Source organism: Eleginops maclovinus, chromosome 5, assembly GCF_036324505.1.
Source record: "Eleginops maclovinus isolate JMC-PN-2008 ecotype Puerto Natales chromosome 5, JC_Emac_rtc_rv5, whole genome shotgun sequence".
NCBI lineage: Eukaryota > Metazoa > Chordata > Actinopteri > Perciformes > Eleginopidae > Eleginops > Eleginops maclovinus.
Genome location: NC_086353.1, coordinates 2,283,432 through 2,298,718, shown reverse-complemented (window position 1 = coordinate 2,298,718; position 15,287 = coordinate 2,283,432). Strand labels below are relative to the sequence as shown.

At 41.5% G+C, this 15,287-nt stretch overlaps 1 protein-coding gene across 2 annotated transcripts; it reads right to left on the bottom strand.

Annotated features, from left to right (window-relative positions):
- Positions 1–495: 495 nt before the first annotated feature.
- On the bottom strand, positions 496–15,052 carry LOC134865141 (malate dehydrogenase, cytoplasmic-like). Of its 2 annotated transcripts, none has more exons than XM_063884582.1 (9): positions 14,797–15,052; positions 8,610–8,708; positions 7,432–7,528; positions 5,249–5,424; positions 3,883–4,005; positions 2,400–2,576; positions 1,886–1,999; positions 1,438–1,527; positions 496–956 (listed from the first exon to the last, which is right to left on the bottom strand). In XM_063884582.1, the coding sequence occupies exons 1-9, from the start codon at positions 14,848–14,850 to the stop codon at positions 834–836; spliced, it is 1,053 nt and encodes a 350-aa protein (XP_063740652.1). In that variant the 5' UTR covers positions 14,851–15,052; the 3' UTR covers positions 496–833. The 2 variants fall into 2 exon arrangements, with proteins under 2 accessions (XP_063740652.1, XP_063740653.1); XM_063884583.1 differs by lacking the exon at positions 14,797–15,052 and adding an exon at positions 9,655–9,854.
- Positions 15,053–15,287: the final 235 nt, after the last annotated feature.

Below are 15,287 nucleotides of genomic sequence, written 5' to 3'. Positions count from 1 at the left end.
GACGCATATTTGCTGATAGTTTAGGTCTTAAAAAGATGGTTGGGATGAAGTAAAAACACCAAGTGCTACATTTTTTGTTTAACACCTGTCTTAAGCATTAAAATAAAAGTTGAGTGTAATTTTTGATACAAGAACTGCAATAAGCAGCGATGAACTGTATCATTATAGAGGGGTAAAGGTGTTTTGTTGGCCGACCAGGAAGTTAGCATCGCACTGGTTCCCTCGACGAAAAACCAAGCTGGATTGCTCAATTGGATTATTGCAGAAATTAAACTGTGGCAAAAAAAAGAAGTGATTTTCCAAGGTTGCGTTTCAAAACAAGACATGTCAACCTCTTTAAGGCTGTGCTAACCAAAGTGTCTTTCCAAAAATCCATTAAAAAAACCCATTGACTTTGGGGAAACCGGTAGCCTTGAAATGCTAACTCATTTCTGAGTTTTAGGACTCATTCCTGCACCCCTCTGACTTCTGAGCATGAAAGAAGCATAAACTGGATTTTGTTGGGTCAGTTTCTTTGTTGTTTTATTTGTGTCAACATGATCCTTTACAGTTTCTGGACAGCTAGTGTGCGTTATCATCTACCGACAGACATTCTCTCGGGCCTTGCAGACGGAGGAGGCCAGGTTGTGGTCGTTATACAGGATTTCTGAAAACCTGATGAAGAAGTGGCCTAGTGACACACACACACACACTCACATACTGTGAAACACACACTGGGCAGCTGGGACGGTTAATATGAGTGGAGAGTTTCTTCTTTTTCCTCAGAGCCGCGAGCAGCAACTCTTCTGGGGGTCTAAGTGCTGCTGCTGCTGTTGGCCAGCAGAGGGAGTCAGTCACTGGGACAGGAAGTCCATCGCGGTGTTTCGCTCCTCCACCAGCTCGGCCGCCGTGGCGTCCATCTTTGCACGGGAGAAGTCATTGATGGAGAGTCCTTCCACCATCTTCCATGTCTTGTTCTGTGGGGGGGGTGGGGGGGGGGACAGAGGGAATGCTTTTTTATTTTGTCCATTTTGATAGGCTTTCAATGTGGCCGCCTTCCTCGTACATTTCTAATAAATATTGACCATCTTCCCCTAAAAATGTCCCATCAATGAACCTGTTAACGGGAAAAGTCATCTTTGAACTCAGAGTTTTCAGCTGCTTGTATATTCCAGATAAATATTCTACAGGATGAATAACTTGAATTTGTTCAAACATTTTCACGTATAGTTGAAGTCAATTGGTGCAGGTGGAGATTCCTGTCATTTTTTAAGGCTGAACAATTAAATCAAAAATGTTTTTAAAATCCTAATTTGGACTCGAGACATATCCAGATCTTAGGAGACACAGTTTGTTATTGTGGTGCTAAAGAGAACTCCCTGCTTACAAATCCTACTCTAGAGAATCTTTGTTTGGCCAAAATGAAAGTGAGAATAATTTCCTTCCAGACTGACTCACCTTGATCTCGATGGGGAAAGAGTAGATGAGATCCTCTGGGATGCCGTAAGAGTTCCCGCCGGCGTACACACCCATGGAGATGAACTCGCCCTGTCAACAGGAAACGGTCTGAATTAACAACATGTCAACAACACTGTGGTACATAACTACAGGAAAACAGGGGAAATCTGAATGTGGTACTGTTAAACATCAACTCTTTCTAAAGGATTGAATGATCATACCTTCCCCCCCAAGAAATCCAGATTTGTTTAGCAACTTAAGAATAAAGCATCCAAGTTATTTAATAAAAAGCGACTCCTTTTATGTCCCGTCATAAGAATACATGTCATCGTTTGTGTGGATCTGAAGGAAATTAAGCTATGGTGAAAAGTGAGAACAACCCGGAAGAAAAGACTACGCAGTGTAAGACATGTCAGAAATGGATAATCCGTCTCCCTGCTTCACTCACGTCCTTGGTGCCGAACCAGATGTCCCTCATGTGGTCGCAGATGGCCTTGGCGGCGGACATGGCGCTGGACAGCTTCCTGGCTTTGATGACGGCGGCACCGCGCAGCTGCACCGTCTGCAGGAGGAGGAGAGGTTAGAGAGGAGGATGGAAACTACAAAACCTGAAGATCTATACATGGAAAAAAGTCATCTAATTAAGGGCAAAAGGACCCAAAAAATGTATTGACTGAAGCTTTCATTTCTAGGACTTTCTAATATGTTGATTCTATATTATTATTATGATATAAAGCAAGATGTGTTGTTTTATAAGACTGCATTACAGTAAATTCATCTCATACTCTTAATTTAACAGACTTGTAGCTTTTGTATTGTTTGTCTTTACACACCAAGTGTTGTGTTTATTTATCCAACTTATTTTATTCTTTTATCTTGTCTTTCTTTCTCTTATGTATCTTATTGGGTTTCCTTCATATCCTTCCTCCCTACTGTACTTCTTGTTTCACAGCGAGACTCACAGAGATGAAGTCTCCTCTGAGCCAGGCCTCGTCCTTCACGGCGTCGTAGGCGGGGGTCTCGGAGCCGTTCACGTTGACCTTGGCGTGGTGCACGTCGGGGTACTGGGAGGAGGAGTGGTTCCCCCAGATGATCACGTTCTTCACTTTGTCAGCGGAAACGCCGCAACGCATCGCCACCTGCAGGCGGGGGACGGACACTACACTCAGATACTGGCAACGATGCATTCATATAGAAAAGTCATTCAATCGTCACCTTGTGATCATTAATGGAAACGAATATTGATGTTGATTAATAGTAAATTAGTAGATATTTTGCACATTTTCCTATTTTTTGTAAACAGATGTGCTCCCAGTGTTCCCCTCAAACCAAAATGCAGATTTCCCTGTAAAATGTTAAAGTGATGCCAGAAAACAATATCTCTGTGGGTCAGAAACGGTTTAATGAGTCCAGAAATATGGAGATGGGGTCAGATGTCTGGTCAGACGGCAGAGACAGCTCTGTTTTTACGGAGAATAAATAGGGGATGGTTGTCCGGTGGGTCTGCCGGGGGACGAGTGGCAGGCAGCAGGCTGACACTGAAACTGAGATTTCTGATCCTTTCTTTCACTCTCCTTTTTAAGGAGAGGAAGTAAAGAAACCGGAGCTCTGGATTTATTTGTTGTTTGAGGAGTAATATATGACTCAGCAGCTTTAAGACATGAAGACACAGACAGATATTTTCTGCTTCGCTCTGATGCAGGATTTTAACTGGAAAGTGGGCGGGGCTTAATTTTGACCGGAAGTGACGTTAGCGCCTCATGCTATATGTTATATGTTATTTTCTCTATGATTCCTGATTTGTGCATAATTAGTTTATTTTCCTTCTTTCTAACAACTCTATTGTGCACTAAAATATTCCTTTAATGTCAACAACACTCAAACCTGTGTCCAATTTAGGATATGTTTAACAAACTGTACTTAAATTGCTCTCCTCCTCAAATAATGCACGTGTTAGCTGTTTTTTATTCTTAGAATTCAGCATGTATGGATTAAAATTTAGATGCAGGATTGACCAATACCAAGGTACTATTGATTTAAGCAAATAGCTATCCTCGTAATTTTTCAGATATTACAGTTTGGTTGCATGAAAACTGGCATTTGACAAACAAGTTGGGAAAAAGAGGAAGAAGCCTGCTCAGTTAGATTTGATCAGAATCATTTGTTGTGGTCAGATGGTTTTGGGATTTAGTCTTGATAAAAATCTCTGACCCTTAAATTTACATCTGATGCTCAACTCTACATCAGCTCTTCTACACGTGACGGTCAGTGTGAGTTCAAGACCTTCAGAGTAAAACATGTTTTCCACTCCTTCAAAGAGCTGCTGCAGGGTCACATGTTAGCTTAAGGGTTAATGATAGCTAGGGATACGTTGAGGTTATGTTTGGGGTTAGGCGTGTGTGTGTGTGTGTGTGTGTGTGTGTGTGTGTGTGTGTGCGTGTGTACCTGGGAGCTGGCTCTGTTGTGGTCCAGGCGGGTCAGGCAGGAGAAGTTCTCTTTGGGGATGGACGGAGCGGATTTGGAGGCGATCAGACAGTTGGTGTTCGCTGGGTTTCCAACGACCAAGACCTGAAAGATATCAAAAATCAAAACACTTGTCACACGGGGGGGGGGGGGGGTTATTCAGTTATTCAGCGAATAATCTTTGCTCTGATGTTTCTGGTGTGACAGCGGTTTAAAGTCCTCACAGGGTTCAACTCTTCTCCACATGTGACGCTCTGAGCTTTGACCTCAGCAGAAACCTCCTTCGTCACACTGACGCAGGACTCGTGGTGGACTATGAGTCCGTAGGGGCCTCTCTGCTTAACTGAATGCTTTGGACTTAACCCATTTCTCACACTGCACTGCAACCATGAAATGATTTACTCTCTCGGCATGTGGGCCAAACACAGCCCCTCGTAAATGTTATCTATTTAGGTTCTCAAAATGTGTTGGCTGCATTGTTGTAGCTGAAGAAATTGAAGGATGTAGCATCATAGAAAAGATATCTGGTGTCTAGAACAAGGCCAATTATTGAGGCTTACTTGCATGCTAACATTAATGCATCACATTTAGAGTAAAAGGCAGCACATGATCCTTTACTTCACTTTTTCAGGCCGGGGAATCAGCTTGTGGTGAGTTTGCTGTGTGTTGATAAAGATGTCATCTGGGTGCATCAGTTTTACATGACTAAATGCAGACTGAGCATCATCTTAAATTTGACTTTTTGGGGCATTATGAGGACCAGGTCGTTTGGGAGTAGACTATATGGGACGATGCAACGATCTAACCAAAGGTTTTTAAGAGCATCTGAGTAAACTCTATAGGTCTAACTCTTGATGTGATTCTCATTTCCCACTGCGGAAGTGACATTGCTTTCGACACAGCTGATCTAGACATTAGCCGGAGTATCTGTATGTAAAACACAATTGTCGGATTCATTATGATCCGACAGAGTAGACTTTACTCGGCCAAATCCCCTACAGTTAAGTCCAAGTGATACAATTCCCCACAGGCGTCCTATAGAAGCTGCTGCAAAACTGGAACAAAAACCAAACACCCAAAGGTGAAGAAGAAGGAATTGTTTTTCCAGATTTGATCTCTGCAGAAATGTGCAGCTGCTTTAAGACTAAACTTGAGAGCAGAGACAGTCAGCTGTTAGAGGAAAGAGTTTCTGTGCAGACGCTGGATAAGCACTTTCATTTCCCTGTAACTAAAACTCCCAGAAGCCCTGAAACAAACTGATGATTAGAGTGGATCATGAGCCTGTGGGACACCTTGATCTATCAATACACGACATTAAATATAATGAAATGTAGGATCAAAGTGTCACCTTGACGGTCTTCTTGGCGTACTTTTCCAGAGCAGAGCCCTGAGTCTTGAAGATGGCCACGTTGGCCTTCAGCAGGTCCTTCCTCTCCATCCCCTCCTTCCTCGGCATGGAGCCGACCAAGATGGCGGCGTCGATGTCCTTGAAGCCGACCTCCACCTTGTCAGTGGGGATCACCTCTGAGGGGGGGAGGAGGGGGAGGATGGAGTAAGTTTATATTCATTTAAAACAATGTTTATTATATGGATTGGATTTTGTGTTCCGGTCTGCAGTCCCAGAAAAAAGAAGGTAAAGGAACTCCGGTATTAGCATGTAGCGTTAGCGTTTGATGTTTATTTAAATATATTGTATAATTTGTAACACTGATACAGCACCATGAACCTTAACGTTCCATAATTACATTATAAAGCAAAATTAGTTCCTATTTTTCATTTTTTGTACATACAGTGCAAACTACCCTCTGATTTATATAAGCTTATACTTCGCTTTCCATAGCAGCATGATAGCATTGTGAGTCCACTTCCTTAAGTTGTAGCGTAAAACCTGGGTTATGTTTGTGAAAAATTGTAAGAAGAACAAATAAATGGAACTATGGTTTTTCTATTGCCTGTTTAACGTTAATTAATAGTCACAATATAATAGTAACCTACCTCAAATCAAAGTATTTGGCTGATTAAGCTGTGCATTATCTTCTTACTCAGTTGTATTGTAGCTCTTGAATTATTTCTTACAGTTATTTACTCTGACACACATTATTTGTTAGCATGCATTAACAACCTCTTGATCTCATGGATATCTAATCTGCTGGTGACAGGAGGTGACTCTGGAAAGTATTGACAACGATAAGGAGAAGTATTGGTTCTGATAAGGCACCCTTTAAACAAAAACATCTGCATTATTTTACAACCATGTTGATGTCCATAGTCCTGACGTTTTTCAAATTACAGACTGGACTTTATGTTCTGTAGGAAGACTTTCACTTCACTGAGTCGTTCTTTGTCTCAGATCTTTTTTTTTATCTCAGTTTTTCTCTTCCCTCGTCTGATCCTGATAAGATGTGTTTTCTGGTATTAGAAGTTAAACTGCTATCAGCCTGGACTTCAGTCAGGGTTCACTTCCCCTCATTGTTGTCCCACCACTGATCCCATTGGCTACTGTGGTGTCTTAACCACCGGCCAATCAGAGGCCTGGGTTTAGACACTCCTTTCTCTCCTCCTCCTCCTCCTCCACCACAAAGCAGCAGCAGAGGTTATGAAGGACAAATTCGACAGTGTGTTCTGCATTAAAATGTGATCCAGATGCAGAGGCATGTGGTCCACATTACAACGAGTTGCTGAAGTTTTATCAGAGACATTTTATTCTCTGAGGGACGAACAAAATATAACTCCAACAAATTGTTTCCGAGATCACAGACTTTTAAAAAATATATTCAGTGCATTTGTTATTGTGCACGTTTCCTTCCTCATCGGAGGTTTGCAATCGTCTAGTCTTGCTTCAGAGGAGTTTTAAGTATTGAAATAACCGACATGTGGCGTAAAACGCATGCAAACCCATTGTTTTTAATGACTAACCAAATTAAGTACAGAAAAGGATCATAGATGTTCAAAGTTATCTGCTACAGAACAGATATGATACCGCTGAGCTCAAAAGTTAATTGAAATTCAGAAAATAATACATTTCAGAGTCAAATTTATTAGGAAATTCCAAATAAAGGAAAATGATTCTGTATTTAAGTTGAGAATTTTTCAGATGAAATGATAAGGAAGATGCTCACTGGCAAACTGCTTTACAATGATGCCTGTTATCAGGCTAATTTCCATCACTAATGAACATATTAGGATTGAATTAATAGATGAAACCCTTTCTGTCCTCATCAATAGTTGATTTTAACCAGGATTTTTCTTTTCCAATTTAAATTGACTTGTAAAATATTACCACACTTACCAAAATATGTTATCACTTTTGATGACAGCTACATTTGAACGTCACATCTCCAGAAATGTAGCACTTTTATCCAGGAATTCCCAAATCCACTGAATATTTGTCTCTCCTTTAGTGTGAATTATCTTACTTTAAATAAACCTCGTAAAGCAGTCTAAAGCTTTGGGGAAACTAAATGCATTTCATCTTTGATTTAAAGGCCAGATTAGTGTTTTGAAACATGCAGCAGCGCAGCGTCGTCTCACCCCTCAGCAGCGGGAGGGCGCAGTCCTGCAGCTCCATGACGACTCCCTCCAGCACGGGCAGCATGGGGGGGATGTCCAGCAGGATCAGGACGATGGGCTGAGAAACGACAGGGACAACAAAATAGATCACCCTAAAATCTACAAAGCATTACCTGGTGATGAAATGTGGAATATGGAAACAACTGTAACCATGACTCATCAGAAGGAGCTTAATTCTAAAATGTTCAAAAACGTTTTTTCCCGAAACGAGTTTTTCCAAAGTTTTCTATTAATTCCAGTATTTTCTGCAGTAATGCTTTCCTCTATAATTGTAAGGCACCTTTAAATAATAGAGAGTTTGTGACGCTTCATTTGCCCTCTATATAATGAGGCGTTAGAAAATACTAAACGGGTCAAAACCTCTTACATGGTTTTCCAATTCTCTTTCTATTAATTCCATAATTTTTTGCAGAAATGCATTTCTTTGTAACTGTAAGAGAGGTTCTGACGCCCTCTTATTTATTTCTTATTAAACCGTTTAATTTACAGAGTTGTGAAGTGTATTATTTTTTATGACTGCTCAAACCTTTTTACTGAATTAGAAAAATACAATTTATAAAATCAAGTGTATAAATCCTGCAACAACACCAGAATGGTTATGGTTTAAACACTGCTAAGAATAAAGGAAGAGCATTTATCACCAAACCCCATGAAGAAAACCTTGCATTGTAGCTTGCCCTTGCATACTGGCATGATCAGATACAACATGTCACCAGATTAAAGAGTTTGGGGAATTCAGCATGCATGACATCCATAAGAAACATTTCAGGATTTCTGAGGATGATGCAAACGCTGCTAAAGATAAAAAACACTCAGGAGCTGCTGATAAATATTACAAAATAGCACAAAGTTGAATATCACTAGCAGAGTCAGATACTAATCATAGTGCCTCCTCTGGGCCAATCAGTTTATTGCATTTGATGGAAAAGTATAACAAAGCCCTGCTGAAAATATTATTACAGTAAAATGTTTCCCTGTTAAGGTCTCAGATAAGCAGGTGGCATCCCCCACATTAAACCTGTTTTATTCATGATGAACATTATGTAACATGCTCCACACACACGGTGCATGGCCCAGCTGTCTGTGCAGTTTCAGGGGGAACGGGGCTCTGCTGCAGGTTATGTAATCCAGGGTCTTACCTGCTCCTTCCCGAACACATCTCCCTTTGCGATGCTGTACAGCAGGGAGTAGGCGATCTGACCAGCAGCGCCAGTCACCACAACACGGATTGGTTCGGCCTAGGGGTGGAAACACACAGATTAAAAAAATGTGTCATTGACCTAGATAGGGAGGAAACGAGGCGGCAGTAACACGCATTGTTGGTCTGGAGTTAAAGACCCTGTGTTTAACGGATGGAAGGCCTTCATCATGGACTCCTCCTCCTCCTCCTCCTCTAACCTTCTGTACAAAGAGGAATTGTCACTAAACTCAAATATCTGTGCAATGTTAAATGACCTTGCACACTGGTACAGCAGGGGAGGACATTCAGTTTAATTTTAGACTTTATTTGTGGCAGCTGATCTTTAATTCGGCATCAATCCAGCAGCAGGTGCAATTAAAACAAACTACAAATTACAAAACGCCATTAACTGTGCCAAATACTGAAAGCAGCCCAATTGAAGTACTATAAATAATGCATGGTGATTAATATACAAGCCGAATTGAAGGCTGGTTTCACTAAAGTCAGGCATAATATAAAAACTGCTGCAACTTATCGAAAAAAAGCAAGAAATCTAAATTAAATTGCGCGTTTTTTTAAGCTATTTTCTAACTGGTGAATCTGCTGTCATGATTGGACAGAATAAAAGAAAGGCCGATGATGACGCCACAGCCACGCCACTGCCTGCTTATTAAAATGGAGGCAGATGCATGAATGTACAGCAGACCAGCAAGTGTTAAAACACAACTCATGACTGCAGATGCTAACCTTGCATCGTCTGGGAACCACCTCTAAAATCAGTGCTGCAACTGCGCAAACATCTGTGCCCTATCACGGATTCAGTACATGCAAAAACGTCCAGAAAATAGCAGAAAGTGAGTTTAAATTGTGACGCTGCAACCCTTTTCTCAATGTCAACTCTCAATGCAACACCTTTAAAACTGTAAATGCGTTCATTAGAGCACTTCTGTTACATAATCAAACCTTTAGACACATACAGTAAAGCAGCTAACGATGCTTCTTACCATTTTAGCTAAGGGGTGAGGATGCTTCAGCTGTGGTGTGTCTGGTCTCCCGGCTGAGTAGGAATAGTCGGAAGGGTCACCTCTGCGCTTGTATTGTAAAGTCAGGCGGTGAAACGGTTTCTCCGCACTCACGCAGGGACTTGTAGTCTTTTATGATTCTGACACAGGCTTAACAACCGAGCCAACAGGACAAAACGAACACATTTTCCCTTGATGCACTGCGCTGCTCGCACCGCGCCCCCTAATCCATGTACGGAAGAGGATTGTCTGAAAAGAGTCTTTTTTTCAACAGAGAATCAGGAGGCGGCGGTTTGGCGGCACCTGGTGGCCGACAGCGGAACTGCACCACTTTTCGTGCAGGCTGCGACATCACTTTGAGAGTTTAATCTGTCTTTTATTCAATATCTCATAAACTTTAAAGTACTAAATTATACTAAATATTTTATAAAAAAGACAGGTCAATATTTATATGTATGAACACACCTTAAATACCCCTGGAAACACTCAAGGACAACTGTAATCACCTCAAAACCCTTTCAAGAACTTCCACGTATCCCTTAAATTTGGGATTTTACCAACCAATGTTAAGAAATACAACAACTTTTTGAGTCCAATATTTGTTAAAGGCTAAAGATGTGTCAAAATACAGTTTTTAATGACGTATTGTGGTGCTGTAGAGATGTTCAAGCCAACAAATTGTAAACAGACAAACAAATAAACAATAATTGTTTGGGACAGATCTTTTCAAAAATCTTACAAACAAAAGGTCTCCATAGAAACTGTACTGTTACATTTTTCCTTAACTGAGGAATTCTGTTAAGGGGTTCTGCAGAACTGATAAGGGGAAATGAAGCCTTAGGTGTCACATATAAGGATAAAACCTAAGACCTCAAAGACCTTAAAACATACATCAAGAATCTCCAAACATCTTTCCAATGCCTTCAATAATATTTGGACGTCCTCAAGAAGCTAAAGAATCTAAAGGATCTCCTGAAACCGATCTAGAAATTCTTTAACGTGACTGTACTACACTTAAGTACATATTTAAGGGTACTTATTTCATGTATTACTTTATGCCTATACTTCTCTACTTTTTAAATGGAGATATAGTAGAATCGGAGGATGAAACCCTCTGATTCTACTATATCTATATATATATACCGATACTAATTCTCCACTACATTTAGTTTATATGTACAAAAAGTGAGTCACCATGTTCCATGAACTATTCCAGCCACAGCCCTGACAGATTAGAACAGCACAGGGAGCAGGACTGTGTACCAACAGCATTCCTCTGAGGCCTGCAGGAGCTAAGCAGCTTCACGTAACGATCCTTTAAGTCCTTTAGACGTCCCATAAAATGAACAAAATGCTTTTAGCATGTTGTTCACATGCGTTTATAAGAGCTAATATATGCATTTTGTGGGGTTTTATGACTACATCTAACCTATTGTCTCCTTACTGATGCGTCCTGAACTTAAGACCGTGTACAGCTTCTTGCACTGAAATGTGACTTGATTTTAGCTATGTTTTTTCTATCATGATATGAGCAGAGGTTTATCTTTCAATGCTACACATAAATGAGATGTTCCGTGTTGAAGGCTAATTCAGATAGCTCTTAGACATCTCTATCATAAAGGATCTTAATATTTAGTCTTTCTACAGGCAGAAATAAACTATATCTCAAGAAAACAAATGGACTTGTTATTCCTGCAGTTTGGTAAAGGCTTGAAAGTAGACCATTAGACAAGGGGACAAATATATGGATAATATATGTATAGTAAAGTATATTATAAGCATGTTTTAATCATCAAACAATTTGACAGACCTTTCTTTGGTTTCTGATAAAAGTTTGTCCCAAAATAAAAATGAAAGCCAATCTTTAAGAGACAATTGGAATTACTCATTAATGGCACTACTATATGCTTCACCATCCCACGGATCCAAATGCAATATCATATGGATTATAGATTGTTTTTTTTTGTCCCAGTTCCTCCTGATGTCACACAGAGCTCACAGTGGGCTCTCTGGATTGTTCTGGGTGACTAGGGTCAGAGGTCAAAGATCATTTGAGGTCAAGTTCACCACCCAGACTACAGGAAGTCAGCGGGTTGAGTTGTTGTTGTTCAGCCTGTTATCTGCGGCCTCGCAGCAGGCAACCCTGAGCCGAGCCGCATCTGATCTGCTGACGTTTATAGAGCAGAGAGTTCACCGGAGAGCTCACATCCTTACGACTAAAAAAAAAAACATTTCAGGACACGAGTCAGCAGGAAGCTCAGGACTGTACTGCTGGGGATGGGCAACCAACATATTTAGAGGGACCTTTTCTGCTTGTTGGGTTCTCTCTTTCCTGTAGTGTGTTTTTGTGCATGTAAATGGTCTGCAAAGGCTAAAAAATCCTTGTGTTCCCACTAGAGCGAGATTCTCTTCCACACACTCCACCCCCTCCAGCCTGCCTGAAACGCCTCCATAGCACTCCTTTGTTTGATTCCAGAACACAGTGACATCACTATGTAACACTTGTGCTTCTTTTGGCTAGCGCTCCAACAAATTGTACGTGATAGGCTAAGGGGCGGGACATCTCTTAGTGGTTGACCAATCACAACAGAGCCAGCCAGCTAACCAACCAGCAGCACAGGCAGTATGAGAAAAATAAAGAGCTTTTTGAACATTAAAGCATGGAGACAAAATCCAAATATGAACCTGAAATATGTGCATAATATGATTCCTTCAGAGCCACCGGTGACTTTGAAGAGCAGTAATGTCTGTTAACCGTCAAACAGGACGGCAAGCTAATGCAGAGAACACATTCTAAATACATTGTAAGAGAAATGTAATTTAGTAATATATTTAGTATGACAAAACGTATGGGTATGTTGCCAAGGAACAGTGAAGTTATAAGGATACATCACTGACTGCCCAACGGTCTGATGCCCTGGACTGATAGTACTTCTTGACTAGGTTTGTTTGAGTTTGGGGTCCTTACTTCCAATGACAGGATCCTTAATATCGTACCATGATGTTTGTACAAGAATGTTCTTCCAAATCCCTGAAAACAGTTTGGGAAAGGCCCTCTCCTTCTCCTTACAACACAACATTAAAGCAGTGCACAAAGTCAGGTCCAGAAATAAAAGTCCCCCTGTCCCTGACTCTCATCTCACCAACATCCTGCAGGAGACACTAACAGATGGATGCCTGTGGTTCAGGTACACCGATCATATGACTGTGTCCACATACTATTGTCAATAGACTGCAACCCGACGGAGCTCAGAGTGAAAGTGAAGGACGTGGAAGGGAGGGATGTTCTTTCAGAGAGGGTGTAGGTTTCAGAGTTTCAGCATTGAAAGGGTTTTAAATTACAGTCTTTCTATCAAGGGCACGGGCAGCCATGTTGGATCTGGGTTCTGTTTGCTGGGTCTTAGTTTCCATAAAGCTGACTGAAGTTAAAACAGGCTGCTGTTCTGTGCCGCTGTCAGGAGCTGACCGTGGTGCTGATAATCTGCAGGCACGACTGCTGCAGCAAAGCAGCAGGAAAATTTGCTGCAAATCCCTGGGAGAGTAGTAATTGAGCTTTTCAAAATAAAAGCGCAAACAAGGTTGCTTTAGTTTAGACCTAATTGAGGCAGTGAGAAAGGGACTTACTGGGAACAACATATTAATTATTATTTGATGTAAGTCAAAGTGCAATATTTGGACCTCTGTTGCATTCCTCCAATCCATTTCTTCTATCTGCCCCTCCAAAAATACTAAAGTAAATAAAGACGTGAAACTTGAACTTGAAATTGATCAGACCTGTTCAAATAAAGCGCTTTTATTTTGAAGGCTCAGACCGGATGTACTGCTGTTTACTCTGGTTGGCTTCAATGTGGCCCTCTGCCAAACATTTCCAGGAGAAGACGACTCTTGCGGAATTAATAATGACGGGGTCAGAGACACGACCTGCCGGGTTAATGCACAGACACGCAGGTAGTGTTGGGTTTCCTGCCACCATGTCACACCTGAAGTCTGAAAGGAACGGTACCAAACACCGGGGTCTGCTATAGGGGGGCAACAGGGCCAGCGCCCCTGCAACACTGATCTCGGACCCCCCCCCCTACCATTTGTGATAGCATATAGCAAAGACTGAGCTTTAACTTTTTAATCATGTCATTTATTGTAAGTTATTTGTAAGTTCTGCAACTGAAACAGAAAAACATATAATTGTATTTTATGTTTTTATACTGAAATAAAATGAAGCCCTCTTTATTAGTCACATACATGCACACAGCAGAGCACACACAGTGAAATTGGTCCTCTGCATTTAACCCATCCTAGTACTAGGAGCAGTGGGCAGCTATTGTGCAGCGCCCGGGGAGCAATGGGGAGGGGGGATTGGAGGTGTCCGCTGCCTTGCTCAAGGGCACCACAGCAGGGCCTAGGAGGTGAACTGGGACCTCTCCAAGTAGCAGTCCACTTTCCATATTTCAAGTCTGTTCGGGGACTTGAACCGGCGACCCTACGATTCCCAGTCCAAGCCCCTACTGACTGAGCCACTGCTGGACGATCTGACACTGCAGTCATCACCTTCACCTCCCTGAAGTCACCAGTATGATAAATAAACTATGATTAAATACAAATGAATTACGCAGAGATGTTTATACTCACTGGAAGACTGGATGGTTTATAATGTTTATTTACAATTGGCATAAATTTACCTCTTTAATTATAATTCTATATGGTCAATTTTAAATAAATATACTGCTACTCTTCTACCATGGTGTACTCATCTGCTATTGTATTACTTTAAAAAAAACGTATTGCAATTTTACTATTAATACCGTGTGCATACTTAATGTGTAAGTCTAATCTGCTGTTGTAATAACATACATTTCCCATGTAGACCACTGCATTTGCTCACCATCTCTTATTGTATTTTATTGTACATGTATACAGTTAGGCTAATCTGCATGACTTGCACGTTGGTAATGCATCATGATGCACTTTTTTATTCCTACTCTGTTTCTTCTTGCACTTTTTTTACATGTGTTATTTATGTATGTTGCAATGTTAGAGGAGCTCGGGTCTAAAGATTTCCTTTACCATATCTTCACTGTAGCTACCGTGCATGTGACAACAAATCCTCCGAATTGATTTTGAACTCACCTCCCAGGAAACCGCCCTCACCACCAGATACATGGAAGTCAGGAGAGTCAGCATGGTCCCTCCGGTGCTAGGTTGTCGTTCAACAGGCCGTCTTCTGGTGCCGAAATACCCGGTACCGGGGGAACAACAGACAGGGAGTGGGGGGAGAGAGGAGGACAGGCAGCGGAAAAAGAGGCGACTTTAAACCGCGCTGCAGTGCGACTTCCACAGCTTCTGGTACCTCACACACACACACACACACACACACCTCCACCCTCTACCTAAACACACACACAAACACAGTGCTGCAGTCTAGTCCCTTAATAAGATTTCTAGGACGTAAATAGCCTGTGACCGGACTGCTAAAGCCTCTAATAGTGTGTGATCACAGGTGTGTACGAATAGAGAGGAGGGCAGGATAACATAATGCAAACAGAAGTGACGTCACTGCAGGGGAATGGAACATTCTTGGCTGCAGCGACCCAAAATAAAAAGCATGTGTCAGGGTCACA

What these genes read in the sequence shown, in the direction of transcription:
- LOC134865141 (XM_063884582.1), bottom strand. Translation starts at nt 14,850, where the DNA reads ATGCTGACTCTCCTGACTTCCATGTATCTGGTGGTGAGGGCGGTTTCC. An exon ending in ACAACAGAGCCAGCTCCCAG is followed by an intron (nt 2,577 to 3,882) that starts GTACACACGCAC and finishes CCCCGCCTGCAG; the next exon opens with GTGGCGATGCGTTGCGGCGT. An exon ending in CTTTCCCCATCGAGATCAAG is followed by an intron (nt 957 to 1,437) that starts GTGAGTCAGTCT and finishes CCCCCCCCACAG; the next exon opens with AACAAGACATGGAAGATGGT.